Here is a 15,000-nt window from a genome sequence, read left to right as displayed (position 1 = left end):
TTTACTGCACTACACACATACACGCTAGGGACCGGCTAGAACAAGGTAGCGATGGAGTTTCTCAGACATTCGTCATGGCAGAGCCAGCGAAAAGAAGCAGAAAGCGAGTAAACCGTTGTCGGAGGAACAGGGAAAGAGAAAACGGCAGACTGACCGAGCGAGGAGTGTCGTAAAATATTTCCTCTGAAGCTGTAGGGGGAGCTCTGTAGAGAGAACTGCGAGCAAAAAGTGAAAAAAACAGTGAAGAAATTGCCAAAACTGCATTGGGGGTCTTTAAATTGGGTGCTTCAACTTTTCATGGAATTAAATCCAGGCGCATGTCAGCAACATTGCATTTCTAATGATGGACATGATGTTCTAAATCTAATGTCATTTATAAAGCAAGCACACTGTGTTGCTTACCTGGTTGAATTTAACTGGCTATTTAATGTCACAATCTCTACGGTAAATGTGACCATGGAGAGTGTCTGTATTGAGTGTAGTCATACAGAAAACACACATACACATAAGAACTAGGGTTACAAAGGGGCGGAAAATTAAGATAGCAACACTGAAACCACTGAACTGCCCAAGATACACAACGCCACTCAACAACAAAATCCAATTGGTTGGAACACTGACTATCAGTTTGTTCAGTTAGAATCCCAGAAAATGGTAAAACAAATAAAAATATAACGACACAACATCCCACACCAACCAAACCTTATAGATTATGTAAATTATATATAATCTTAATCAGACAGATTAATCGTCCCATTACAGTTTATGCAAAATTACGTACACCCATTTGAATGAGGACAAAAGTGACGACCAGCCCATAACTGGGCAACTCTGTTTGCAAACTTCCCCCAGTTTCACACAAGTTATTCCCACATGAGATGACATTTTCACTGGGAATTTATTTTCCCCATGCACATGAACGCACCATAGGTTTCCTTTATGTAGCCTATGCTGATTGCTGTGTGCATGGGATTGACGTATGTGCAGGGTAGAAATTTGACTGAAATTGCATTAAATCAGGTTGTTTTAACTAATATTATTCTGCAAGATGGGGTTTTGTCCACTACATTTAAGTTCCCTGTTATAGACTAACTTGCCATATTAAAAATTCCCAGTTTATTCCCATTAATTCCCGTTTATTCCCGTTAATTTCCGTATACTCCCGTTAATTCCCATGGAAAGTTTCCAACTTTGAAAATTCCCGGAATTTTGCAACCCTAATAAGAACACACACACATATAAACATCGTAGGTGCGATATGATATATTTCTCTTTATAGTGTTGCCTAATGTTTAGTTAAGGAGCAAATGTCACTTTTTGTTTGGCTTTGAGCCTGTTTAAAACATGGGACTTCTACTTTTGGTTTAAGAATAAATAACTTGGCTATTCCGTGGTGCTCTTATATACTGCCTGTTGCTTCTCATACGGAAAAGTATTTCTAAACACGATTCATTTATTGTTAGTTGGTTTATTTCCAGCCAAATAATCACACAGCTAATTTAAGATTGGGTGACCCCCAATCACTGTAGGTGTTCTTCTAGCTTAGAAACCGCGTAACAAGACTTAGAGAACCTTTAAATGAATATCGGCCCAAAATATTGGCCAAATAGCGAGCATTGGCCATTCCAGTGGTAAGTGGTATTAGATATCAGTATCGGTATAAGCCCTTAAAAATGCATCTCGGTCGACCCCTTATGTGTGTGGGTGTGAGTGTGTATTCTTATGTGTGTGTTTGTTCTTACGTGTGTGTCTCTGTGTGTGTGTTCCCCTTTAGAGGAGTCTCCGCCCCCCCACTTCCTCACGGCCCGGGCTGGAGAGTCTGTGGTGCTTCCTTGTCATGTGACGCAGCCCAGGATTGTGATTGGCCAACAGACGTCTTACGTGGTGGAGTGGTTCAAAGCAGGCAACTCTATTCCCATATTCATCAGCTTCCGCTACTATCCCCCACATGTCGACCCAGACTATGCAGGTATACACACATGCACACGCACACGCACGCACGCACGCACGCACGCACGCACGCACGCACGCACACACACAGTCACACAAACACACACCCATGCAATCATTCATACTTATAACACACTCTCAACACATGCACTTATAACATCACTCACATACTGTACATGTCTCCTCTCCTCCTCTCCTCCCTTCCTCCATTCTTCTTCCTCTTCTCTCCTTCTCTCCCCCCTCTTCTCTTCCACTCATCCTTCTCTCCTCCTCCCCTCTTTCTCCTCCTCTCCCCATCTCTTCTCCTCCTCACTCCCCCTCCTCTCCTCTCTTCCTCTCCTCTCCTCCTCACCTGCCTCCTCTCCTCTCCCCCATCCTCTCCTCTCCTCCTCTCTCTCCCCCTATCCTCCTCCTTTCCCTCTCACCCCCCCTCCTCTCCTCTCCCCCTCACCCCCCCTCCTCTCCTCTCCCCCCTCCTCTCCTCTCCCCTCTCCCCTATCCTCCTCCTCTCCTCCTCTCCCCCTCCTCTCCTCTCCTCCTCTCTCTCCCCCTATCCTCCTCCTCTCCTCCTCTCCCCCCCTCCTCTCCTCTCCTCCTCTCCTAGGTCGGGCCACTCTGCAGGGGAAGTCCTCTCTGCGGATTGACCGTGTGGCGGCGGAGGACCACGGCTGGTACGAGTGTAAGATCCTGGTGCTGGAGCAGCAATACGACGGCTTCCAGAACGGCAGCTGGGTCCACCTGACGGTCAACGGTGGGCAGCACACACACAAACACACACATGCACGCACACACAAACACAAGCACACATGCACAGACATATGCACACACACCTGCACAGGCTGAGTGGCGTGTGCGCATGTGTGTGTGTCTGCGGCTGAAGTGTCAGAAGTTGCATTCAATATCATATGTATGTGTGGGACTGTTAGAGAGGGAACCATGTGTTAAAACTGCCACTCATCTCTGGTTGCCAAGACAACCACCAGCACACCTCAAGAGCCCCGATGATGCACTGTTGCCACAGTAACAGCTGCTGCCTGTTTCACACTTCACACACACACACACACACACACACACACACACACAGATGATGTCATCCTTTTTCCTCAAGAAGTGTGTGTGTGTGTGTGTGTGTGTGTGTGTGTGTGTGTGTGTGTGTGTGTGTGTGTGTGTATTATAATTATGCTATGGTAATCAGAATCCACACACTGTTGAATATTTTTGCACATTTTCTGACACATTCGCTCTCTTTCTCCCTTGTTTCTCTCCTTATCTCCCTCTCTCATGTCTCTCTTTTCTCTCTCTCTCTCTCTCTATTCTCTCTCTCTCTCTCTATTCTTTTATCTCCTCTCCTGCTGCTTTCAGCATGCACTAGTGTGTGTGCATGTGTGTGTGTGTGTGTGTGTGCGCATGTGTGTTTGTGTGTGGAGGGGTTGCCTCACTCAGTGCTAAGTGACAGACCGGAGCAGTGAGGATGGCCAGGAGTTGCTGGTTAGTTGTGAAGGACACACGTGCCGGGCGCTGCTTTGGCACGCTGGGCAATCAGTAGACATCAGTATGCTCTGCATCTCTCCTCTAAGGTGCACACACCTGCAGTTTAGGAAGGTCATATCCTGTACACTACACATTGTGTGTGTGTGTGTGTGTGTGTGTGTGTGTGTGTGTGTGTGTGTGTGTGTGTGTGACAGGGAGCCTCACACATTAAAGCTCAGTGACAGATCCAGGAATGTGTGTGTATGTGTGTCTGTGTGTGTGTGTGTGTGTGTGCACATACCTGTGTTTGTATCTGCGTGTGTGTGAGAGTGTGTGTTTGTGTATGTGTGTGTGTGTGTGTGTGTGTGTGTGTGTGTGTACCTCCCAGTACCCCATGGCTAATGCTGTATCATTTCCTTCCTTCATTCACCCCTCTCACTGAGGATGTCTAAACTCCTAGCGTGCTGTCCTACTACACGCCCGCTGGTTTCCAATCAGGTCACAGAATTCCTCTCACGGAATGACCTCCTTGATCCCAGTTAGTGTTGTCACGATACCAAAATTATGACTTTGATACGATACCTGCCATAAATATCACGATGCTCGATACTGAAGCGATACTACGGCAAAATCCTAAGATATCTGGAAAAGAAAGGACTCATACCTCCTCCAAGTGTATTGAGTCATTTGTGTTGAATTCGGTGCACTTTTGTAGTGTGCAGGTCAATTCTGGGTTCTAAACTTCTAAACTTCCTACATAATTATTATTTTTTATAGTCAGTAAAATAGTAGGTCTACTTTGTATGACAAAGTCCTTTATTGTTTGTTATAGTTCATTTACATTGTGTTGTGTTTTGGCAATAAAGTAGCTTTAAATAGTCAAACTAGGCTAGATCAAGGTCAGTGTTGAAATTACTGCATGCAAATCACTGAAGGCTATGCAGAGGGGGCTAATCTTTAGGCCATCTTATGTACAGTATAGTCTACCCTAGGCCTTCCTGTGTTCATGGGATTTCCTTGACAGAGGGAAAAATGTGAGGATAGTCTTCTTTGCGCCCAGTGTACAAGTACGACGTTCCAACCACTCAGGTCTTCGTTAGATAGGCCTACACCATTACCTGTTGCGTGCATTCCTACATTACGTCTATTTCTTTGATAACATGATTTGCTCACATAACAATAAGCCGCTATTATTATTAGGACTCAACACGCTTTGGTGGTATTATATGCTGTGGGCTTTAATTAGCGCATTTCAGGTAGCCTATCCTACATCTGGGCAATAATTATTGAACAAATTGCAATCTACATGCCATGACAAATATCACCAGTAGTACTGACTGAACATGAAATAGATTGTTTACAAGTTATGGTAATGTTATTCTGGCATGAACATTGCGCTTTCATCACGTTAGCACCCTATGATTACAGCTCCGTTATGTCTCGTCAAAATGATTACAGCTTGTTATGTCACGTCAAAATTGATGAAGGAAGGTTCGCTTTATCCCAGAGAACCATACTCGTTTCACTTAGCCTAGACTAAAACAGAAGAGAAGAACTTGGCACTAACCATGTAGTCGTGTTTTCTATAGCATATTCGTTAACCTGTCGTTCTTTGAACTCTTTACATTTTTTGGGATATGTCTGCGAGGTGTTTAGCCAAGTTCCATGCGTAGCCTACTGCTTTAAAATGACTTTGAAACATATTTTACAAACGGGCCTCTGTGTACCTGATGGCTTGCCTTCACTATTCGCGATGTATTTGAAATAGTTCCAGATTTCACATTTGTTTTATCCACAAGGCCGAGGACTGTCGGGAAAGACTATGTAGACGTTGCCTGCGTAGGCTACTCACTCACTCGGAGCTGCCTGCTTGACACGCCCACTTGCCTAGATGCGTGCAAGGAGCAGTGAGAGCAGCAGTTCACAGACACTGAACGTTATTATTTTAACAAAGTATCGATTCTAAAAACGTCGGAAATCATATTGTTTTTTGCGTGAAGGCATCGTGATACCTTTTTAGTATCGATACACTAGTGTTAATTTTGTCACCTATTTTTAATTTAGTCTTAGTCTTAGTCTTGTGACAAAATGTCCTTTTTAGTCTTTGTCATATTTAGTCATTCAAATATCATTTTTGTTAATCAAGTTTTAGTCGACTAAAGGTCTCGTCATTTTAGTCTAGTTTTAGTCAAAAGAAAACTAAAGGTATCTTAGTCTTAGTCAGTTTTAGTCAAAACATTTTAGTCTTTTTTTTATGACAAATTATTTCTGATTACCATTTGAGTCAAATAGTTGTAGCGATCTCACCCTCAGACAAGATTCACCTTTGGCCAGGACGGCCATTTATTGGCACAGAAAGACTCATACGTACACAGACACAATCAGACAACTACATAGGGCAACACAGGGGTAGTCTCAGCCGCACATGTAACACACAACAAGGGTTTAACACACACATCAACTTCTTCTTCTTGCCAGCCGTGGACACTTCCGCGACATCAGCCGGGGCCGCTTCCTCCAGCGCTGGCAGCTCTCGTCGGCTGTGCAGGGCTGGTCCCGCTGGTCGCCTGCACAGGTCCCGCGCCGGGCCGGAAGGTCCTCCATCCTCCGCAGTGGCGAGCTCAGCGAGCTGGCTAGTCCTTAAAAGGACCATTGGAACATCTGCTGAGCTTCGCCGCCATCTTGCTGTTCTGGTCTTCGGCCTTCTTCTCCATCTTGATCTGGCGTAGATCTTCGCGCCCCAGGAGGGGCACATCCCACTTCTGACACCAATGTAGCGATCTCACCCTCAGACAAGATTCACCTTTGGCCAGGACGGCCATTTATTGGCACAGAAAGACTCATACGTACACACAATCTACATACAACTACATAGGGCAACACAGGGGTAGTCTCAGCCGCACATGTAACACACAACAAGGGTTTAACACACACATCAACACGAGGATAAACACATGAGGTAGAACCAAAGAGACTAACAGGCTAACAAATACACAACATGGTACACGCAACTACAACTATTATAATCGACGTTACACATTCTAGCATTCACTCGCACTGCATTCTGGGAGACACTCATTCAACGTTAGACATGTACATCCACCGACGCTACATAGTGTTTCACACATTTCAATTTTCCAAAAATATTGTGTGTCCACAGAGCTACTCATCTGTTATAATTACTCTGATTTTTTGTCAGTCACTACAGTATGTTTACATGCACAGGTAAGTCAAGCTACAGTTATAGCTCGGCTGGGATTTGACCATAGAACCACAAGCAGACGTGGTAAAATATAATATAGATGAGCTGTTTGCAATATTGAACCAACTTGTATGTAAATCCAAACAGTTCTGCAACACTGTCTATGTAAGATATGCTAGTTTAAATCGTATGAATCCTCTGACACAATAAGCAAAGTGCAAAGACGATAAGCAAGGTGGTTCAGTGAGTAGGCCTATTGTGTAGACTAATATACTGTTGAAGTAGGTCTAATATTTATTTTTTATTTTTTAGCTAGGGTTAGTTAAGTGGTCCTTTGTCTGAAAAAGTTTGAGAAACACTGTCGTAGACCCAAGTATTAATGTTTTACTCCGCCACGCTAGATGGTGATATGCGCCCAAATGCAACACATTCCCCAAACAAACTCTCCATCTAGCCATAGCTAAATTGCTAGCGAACTTTCCATATTAGCTTACTTGCTAGCAAACTTTGCATCATCAGTCTAACTAGTTAAATAGTTGACATTACATGCTGAACATTTTCGTATGGACATTCTGGGGGATGTTAATTTGAATAAGAGAAGCTTCAACTTCTGGGTATGTAGCATTGTGGCATAAAGCTTAGGTAGTTAGCTTAACTCTGGCAGAAATCTCCGGTGTTCTTGTTCCATGTAGTTTCGTGTTGCCATAGACTGTTCTATATATACAGTCTATGCGTGTTGCAGCCAAAGATTTTTAAGGCGGAGCAAGATATTTCATCAGGAGCCACTTCCGGGAACCCAGATCGCACGAGGGGAGGGTCATAATCCCCCTTTATGCAGAGCAAAGGCAGCGACTGCTCCATTGAAGTCTATTGGCATAGCTCAGAATTTTACCACATATGTTAAGGTCTTGGTTCTATAGAGAGAATTTCATGATCCTCAAACCCTTCTGAACATTTCAGGTACATTTTTTGCATTTTTGAGCATTCCAGTCTGGAGAAAATCGACGTGTGCGCCGGTCATTTATGCCACTGCTGTTGGCCGGTTGCAACGTACGCTCATCAATACGTCATCGACACACCTCTTTATGCAGACAGGATTCGATCCCCATTTCGCGCCCATAGACATGAACTACGACGAAGTATCTTGCTCCGCCTTAACAATCTTTGTTGCAGCCACAGGGTTGCAGCAACAGCACGTAGACTAGCCTACAGGAGCATGAACTCATTCGGAATATTTTGAAAACGTAACAGCTAGATATTCTGTCTTCTCATTTTGTAGACGAAAATGAAGAGAGATTTTATCTTAGGTTATGTTTCATCTCACAGCCTTGCCACAGGGGTGCCCCAAGGCTCAGTATTGGGGCCCCTTCATCTCACAGCCTTGCCACAGGGGTGCCCCAAGGCTCAGTGTTGGGGCCCCTTCATCTCACCGCTTTGCCACAGGGGTGCCCCAAGGCTCAGTGTTGGGGCCACTTCTCTTTGCCATGTGTACCACCTGACTCAGCCCGATTATTCACTGGTATGGCTTCTCTCGCTGCTACACAGATGATACACTAGTCTATCCATATGGATGAAGGAACATAACCTCAAACTAAACGTCTCTAAGACCGAACTGATGGTATTTCTAGCCAGACAAACTATACACCACCACATCAACATCAACATTGACTCCTTAACTCTTGCTCCTACCAAAGTTGCGAGAATCTTGGGTGTCATGATTGATGACCAGCTGACATTCTCTGACCATTTTGCCTCTGTCGCCTGGTCGTAATGCTTCGCACTATTCAATACTTAATCCAACCCACCACCCAGCTCTTGGTAAAGACCATGGTTTTCTCTCACCTTGACTTCTGCTACACTCCAACGAGCCCTCCCGGCTTAGGTGGTGAAACCGCTACAGATGGTCCAGAATGGGGTGGCAACTGGTGCTAAAAATGGCACTTTACCCTGCTGTGCATTGAGCTCCACTGGCTATCCTTAGCTGCCCACATCAAATTCAAGTCAATAATGCTCGCCTACAAAGGGGTTGCTGGGTCTGCTCCCTCTTACTTAAATGCTCTCATCAAGGCTTATGTTACCCAAAGAACCTCATCTGGTATGCTGTCCCTACACAGAGCAAGGGAGTCCCTCTCTATCTTCAAGAAGCTTTTGAACACACCTATAGCTGATGATACACGGGCCAAGTTATTGAGCAATGTTGCTTGACAGTGTTCCTTATTAATGTGGTTCTGGCACATTCCTATTGATATGGGTATTGATTTCTTTTCTGGAGAAGTTTAATCATCAGTAGGCAAATTGTCATGACCATCCAATCAGAATAAATGGAACTGGTTATGTGGTTGCCCAGCAACATTGCTCAAAACGTTGCCGCATGTATCATCACCTTAACAGGCACTTACCATGCACCTCCTTTCTCACCTTCTGCCTCCCCCTATATATATCTTTTAGTTATATAGCTTTTAGTGCTATAGCTTTTAGTGATACAGCTTTTAGTGATCTTGTAGTTATATAGCTTTTAGTCCTATATACTCATATCTCCTAAATCCTTGTATCCTCACTGTCTAAGTCACTCTGGACAACAGCGTCTGCTAAATTAATAGATGTAAATGTGTTTTGAGGTTTGTATGTCAGTGAGACTGTATGTACAGTATGCACCTCTGAGTGTGTGTTTGTATGTTTGTGTGTATCACTTGGTGTGTGTGTTTGTGTGTGTGTTTGTGTGTGTGTGTGCTGGTTTTATTAGATATGGAATCAGATAAATCCGATTCTTTAATCAATGTACAACCTCTCTCCTCCTCCCTCTGTCTACCCCAATCTCTCTGTCTCTCTATTGTACTCTCACTCTTTCTCTCCTTCCATCTCTTTCTCCCTTTCTATCCTACTCTCTCTTCCTTCCTTCTCTCTCTTTCTTACACTCTCTCTATCCTACCCACCCCCCCACCCCAGCCCCTCCCTCGTTTCGTCAGACTCCGCCCCAGTATGTGGAAACTCAGGAGGGCATCAGTGTCACACTCACCTGCGTTGCCAATGGCAACCCCACGCCCACTGTCAGCTGGCTTCGAGAAGGGAAAGTTATCCATGGCAACGGGAAGTATAAGGTGTGTGTCTGTGTGTGTGTAAGCTCTTTAAATGAAGTGCATTTGGCTTCACACACAGTACATATGAACACACACACACACACAGGGCAGACGGCGCTCTCCCTTGATAAATAGGAGTCAAAAGATGTATAAAAAACGTGTTTTGGCACATTTTAGTTTAACATTGAAAACAAAGGGCAAAAAGCTAATTAAGTCTGAGGTAAAAAAAAATGAACAAAAACACAATTACTGGCGCACCTATATTAAATTATTTTTAAAACCTCCCTTCACCAGTAAAATAGTTTTTATTCTTCTCATAAAGTTGTAGAATACAAAGCAGGCGAGTTGAGAGCAGAATATGTCCAATTAGTCCAAATTCGGTCCTCTCTTGAGCATGCATGGGGTTGTGTACGCCAAACCCACCTTGAAGGTTTGTTGGCAAAAACCTCTTTTTTTCTGACCCCAGAAAACTGGGACAATTCTAGGCAAAGTCCCAGTAACATGTAGCAGCTCCATCCATTTCCATCTGTAGTGAAATGTTCTTTTTCCTGGCATACCTTTCAAATAATCTGTGTGCATAGTTCTGATCCTTAGAGCTATTCCCCTCATCATTTTCATTGTAAAACTGCCAAAATGCTAAAAGATAATTTTTAAAAACTCTTTTAAATCATGACCAGGGGTGCATATCAATGTAGAGGGCATTGATAAAATATATGCATAATCATAGTTTTTGCAAAAAAATAATTTTGTTCAGTGTGTGTAACTATTTTGTAAATGGTTATTTTGTGTGTATATGTTCTGTGTGTGTATGCGTGTGTGTGTCTTGCAGGTGACCGATGGAAGTTTGACCTTTACAGCTGTCACCAGGGAAGACAGAGGAGGCTACAGTTGCCGTGCCTACAGTCTCCAAGGGGAGGCTATACACACCACCCGACTGCTGGTGCAAGGTGTGTGAGACAGAGAAAGAGAGAAATTGAGGTTGGAATTGAGGTGTGTGTGTGACAGTGAGAGTGATTGAAATAGAGGCAGAAAGAGATAAAGAAGCCATGTACATGTGTGTGAGTGTGTTTATTTTTGTTTATTGTTGTGTGTGTGTGATTAAATATCTACTTTCTCCTCACACACACACTTTTTCTGTCTCTCTCTCTATCAGGTCCTCCGTTCATCATCTCTCCCCCAGAGAATGTCACACTCAACGTATCCCAAGATGCATTGTTCACCTGTCAGTCCGAGGCGTATCCTGGCAACCTGACCTACACCTGGTCCTTGGGTGAAGAAAATGTCTTTTTCAAGAAGTGAGTCATGATTGCTTATTGTCTTCCTCTAACAGACACACATACATGTATGCACACGCACACACACACACCATGCTCTCTCACACACACGCACACACACACCAGTTTCCTTTACTCCTCATTCCTTATGTTCTGTCTTTCTCCAGCGGTCTGAAGAGGCGGGTCAGCATCTTGATTGACGGTTCATTGATTGTTTCCCGGGTAATCCCCGAGGATGCTGGGAAATACACCTGTCGCCCTAGCAACGGGCTTGGCACTGCCCCCTCTGCCTCTGCCTACCTGAGTGTGCAGTGTAAGTGTGTGTGTGTGTGTGTGTATGTGAATGTTTCAAAATAGTTGTGTTTTGTTTTTAGGAGACTACGGGATGTGAGTTTAAATGTATGTGTATGTGTATGTGTATGTGTTTGTGTTTGTGTGTGTGTTCGTGTGTGTGTGTGTGTGTGTGTGTGTGTGTGTGTGTGTGTTTCAGACCCTGCACGTGTGGTCAACATGCCGTCTGTCATTTACGGTGCTCTTGGTTACCATGGATATCTCCGCTGCCCGGCCGATGCTAACCCACCTGTTAACAAGGTGTCCTGGAGACGAGACGGCCTACCGCTACGCGTTGAAAAGGTGTGTGTGTGTGTGTGTCGCTATTCTACAAGTGTGTGGTGTGCCTGCCGCTACACATCGACAAGGTGTGCATAAGTGTGGGTGTGTGTGTGCAGCTGATAGCGTATGCCTCTGTATGTCTCATGTTTGTGTGTGTGTGTGTGTGTGTGTGTGCAGCTGAAAGCATATGCCTATGTATGTCTCATGGTTGTGCGTGTGCATGTGTGTGTGTGTGTGTGTGTGTGTGTGTGTGTGTGTGCTGGTGTCCTGTAGCATCCTGGCTGGACCCAGATGGCTGATGGGAACATCTTGATTGCTGAGGTGACGGAAGACATGCTGGGGACATACACCTGCACGCCTTACAATGTGCTCGGAAGCACCGGCCAGTCACGAGCTGCTACGCTGGTGCTTAAGGTACACACACACACACACACACACACACACACACACACACACACACACACACACACACACACACACACACATGCTGAGGTTTTCCAGTGCCTTTAAGTGTAATGATCTAGTATTTTGCCCTAATATGTGTATCTATGTGTGTGTGTGTGTGTGTCTGTGTGTGTGTGTGTGTGTAGGATCCTCCCAAATTCCTGGCGGTGCCAGCAGGAGAGTACCGACAGGAAGTTGGACGGGAGGTGGTTGTTCCCTGTGAAGCCGACACCAATATTACCTGGAGAAAGGTAACCCACATACACAAACACCACATACACAAACCACACATACACACATACACAGACACCACATACACAAACCCCACGTACACAGACACCACGCACACACATACACACACATACACAAACACCACATACACACATACACAGACACCACGCACACACATACATGTATACACACACCCACATATACACAAAATACACACATACACAAACACCACATACACATATACACACCCACATACACACATACACTCTCAAAGAAAGTTTACATTTGTATAAATGCTTTTTTGGGTTGTTTGTGTGTGTGTGTGTGTGTGTGTGTGTGTGTGTGTATTCCCTCAGGTCGGACTCCCTTCTCATCACCAGCATGTCGTCCTCCCCCACGGAAGTTTACACATCCTGTCTCTCGCCAAAGAGGATCATGGGATATGGGAGTGTGTGGCCACCAACGAGGCGACCAGCATTACTGCCAGCACCAAGCTGCTCGTGTCTGGTGAGTGTGTATGTGAGGGGAGTACTGTTCCTATCATAGTGCTTGCATCTGGTGTGTGAGTGTGTGTATTTAGCCTCCTCTCTCTCAGATGAGGCTAAATAGATCTACAGAATGAAACCGCTATTAACAGCACGTGTGTATATGTGTATTTATTTGTGTGTGTGTGTGTGTGTGTGTGTGTGTGTGTGTGTGTGTGTGTGTGTGTGTGTGTATGTATGTGTGTGTGTGTGTGTGTATGTATGTATTTGTGTGTGTGTGTGTGTGTATGTATGTATGTGTGTGTGTGTGTGTGTGTGTGTGTGTGTGTGTGTGTGTGTGTTACAGGCACAACCCCCCACGCCCCTCTGGATATCCATGTTGCCGTCACGGCGAGTGCAGCCAATGTCTCCTGGGAGCCGGGATACAACGGAGGGTTTGAACAAACCTTCACCGTCTGGTAGGATAGCAGGAGTTACCATCAAACTACAAAACAAAGACTCTAACTAAACATGGCAAGCTAAACTAGGAAAATCATCAAAGCCAAAATATTATAATCAAACTAGAAAACAAACACTCTAACTAAACATGCCAAACTAAACTAGGAAAACCATCAAAGCCAATTCATCATGATCAAACTAGAAAACAAAAACTGTATTGGACTGCATTTTGGGTGGAGCCCATACGGTTGATTGACAGCAACTAACCTCACCCCTCCTCTGCCTCCTACTGTAGAAGATGTAAACATCCTCCACAATCAGACGTCCCTGAGGGGTATTTCACAAAACCTAGATAAGGAATTAAGCTGGGATTTTTTGGTTTTCCTGGATGAATTTAGCCTTGACTTGGTTCCACAAAAGAGATGGCACATAAGTTTCCATGGGGATTTATTCTCTGCACCTAGCCTGGTCCCGACCTGGCTAACAGCCAAGCTAAGTTAATTTTAAAGGTAATTATGTTGTCTTATTGGTTCAGATAGCTGTCATTCGAATCAGACCTCCGTGCTAATTTTTAACTTGCTAAATGTACTGTATTTGCTCACAAAACAAAACAGATTGTTCTCCTACTACCATATGGTTATTATTTTAATTGTGATAGCCTTATAATTATTTTTTCTCAGTCGTTTTGGTGCTTTTCTCACATCACTATTAACATTTGCACAGCAGTTAGTGCATTTCTCAAAACAATTAGTACAAACTGCAAAACGTAGTGGATAACCTGCAAAAGCACGTCACTTGCTCAAAATGGATAGTCCATTCCTTAAAAGCAAGTATTTATGTCAATGAAACTGCCAGTGTCATCAAAATGAGAAGTCTTGACACGATCGTTTATGAACAAGATAGTCAAATGGCTTTGTCATGTTTTCATTACGACAGTTTATGCTCTCAGGGCCAGATGTACGTACATTTGCGAACATAGAGTTATCAGCGCCATGGACACACCGCAGATTGCGAACGCTGTCAGACCCAAGTTTCCGTCGTATTTATCAATCGTTTAATCCTTAGTGTAAACTGTGCCTTTCTTTGCCTTTCTACAAGCGCAACCTTTCTCTGCCTACAACCTTTCTCTGCCTACATACAAGCGCAGTTGAATGAAGTTACTGTAACATAGGCCTAGGTACTCATTATTTGCTTATTTTGTTGATAGATGTTTGATGAATAGCCTACTGTAGTTGATTGGAAGTGGAGGGGCAAGTTTTCGAGGGTGTTTTCAACTATAATATAAAGTTATATCAATGTGCATCTTTGCAGTGGTAAGCACTTTCTTATTGACGTTGCGTGCCAACACAAGGAAGCACTCACACGTGGGTGCATACGTAAATTTGCATTCAGTTGGTCTACCACGCCTACTCCTGCTGTTTTACAGAAATAGCCATGATTCCCCATTCCAAAATAGACAACTTTAGTTCATTGTTGTCTATATCAAAAGCGGTTGTTCACTTTGTGTGAATGACGCTATTTTCCGTGTCTTTTTTTATTCCAACCGGGAGTTCTTTGGGGCAGAAACGAGAACGTGCACACATCCTGAATTACTTACACCTGGCTTGACTAGTTGTAGTCTAGGTGTAGTTGCTCCTACTCATCTTGGATTGGCGTTAGTGAAAACGAGTGAAACTATGAAAATCATCAAAGACAATTTGGCAAAATCAAACTACAAAACAAACACTCTAATTCAATATGACAAACCTAAACTAGGAAAAATATAAAAGAATATTGACCAAAATCAAACTATCTCTAACAAGCACTCTAATTGAAGT

General features: G+C 44.0%; 1 protein-coding gene across 1 annotated transcript in view; it reads left to right on the top strand.

Annotated features, from left to right (window-relative positions):
• The window catches only part of igsf9bb (immunoglobulin superfamily, member 9Bb), a 29,544-nt gene that overhangs the window by 5,302 nt on the left and 9,242 nt on the right, over nucleotides 1-15,000 (top strand). Inside the window, exons 2-12 of the mRNA XM_048229404.1 lie at nucleotides 1,775-1,969; nucleotides 2,555-2,701; nucleotides 9,569-9,720; nucleotides 10,529-10,646; nucleotides 10,853-10,994; nucleotides 11,141-11,286; nucleotides 11,464-11,606; nucleotides 11,859-11,999; nucleotides 12,176-12,280; nucleotides 12,617-12,767; nucleotides 13,092-13,203. Of these exons, the coding sequence (XP_048085361.1) occupies nucleotides 1,775-1,969; nucleotides 2,555-2,701; nucleotides 9,569-9,720; nucleotides 10,529-10,646; nucleotides 10,853-10,994; nucleotides 11,141-11,286; nucleotides 11,464-11,606; nucleotides 11,859-11,999; nucleotides 12,176-12,280; nucleotides 12,617-12,767; nucleotides 13,092-13,203 (1,552 nt within the window). The remainder of the gene's footprint in view (nucleotides 1-1,774; nucleotides 1,970-2,554; nucleotides 2,702-9,568; nucleotides 9,721-10,528; nucleotides 10,647-10,852; nucleotides 10,995-11,140; nucleotides 11,287-11,463; nucleotides 11,607-11,858; nucleotides 12,000-12,175; nucleotides 12,281-12,616; nucleotides 12,768-13,091; nucleotides 13,204-15,000) is intronic.

Source organism: Alosa alosa, chromosome 2 (assembly GCF_017589495.1).
Source record: "Alosa alosa isolate M-15738 ecotype Scorff River chromosome 2, AALO_Geno_1.1, whole genome shotgun sequence".
In the NCBI taxonomy this organism is placed as follows: Eukaryota; Metazoa; Chordata; class Actinopteri; order Clupeiformes; family Clupeidae; genus Alosa; species Alosa alosa.
The sequence above is the reverse complement of the archived record's forward strand: the minus strand, read 5'-3'. Positions and strand labels throughout refer to the sequence as shown.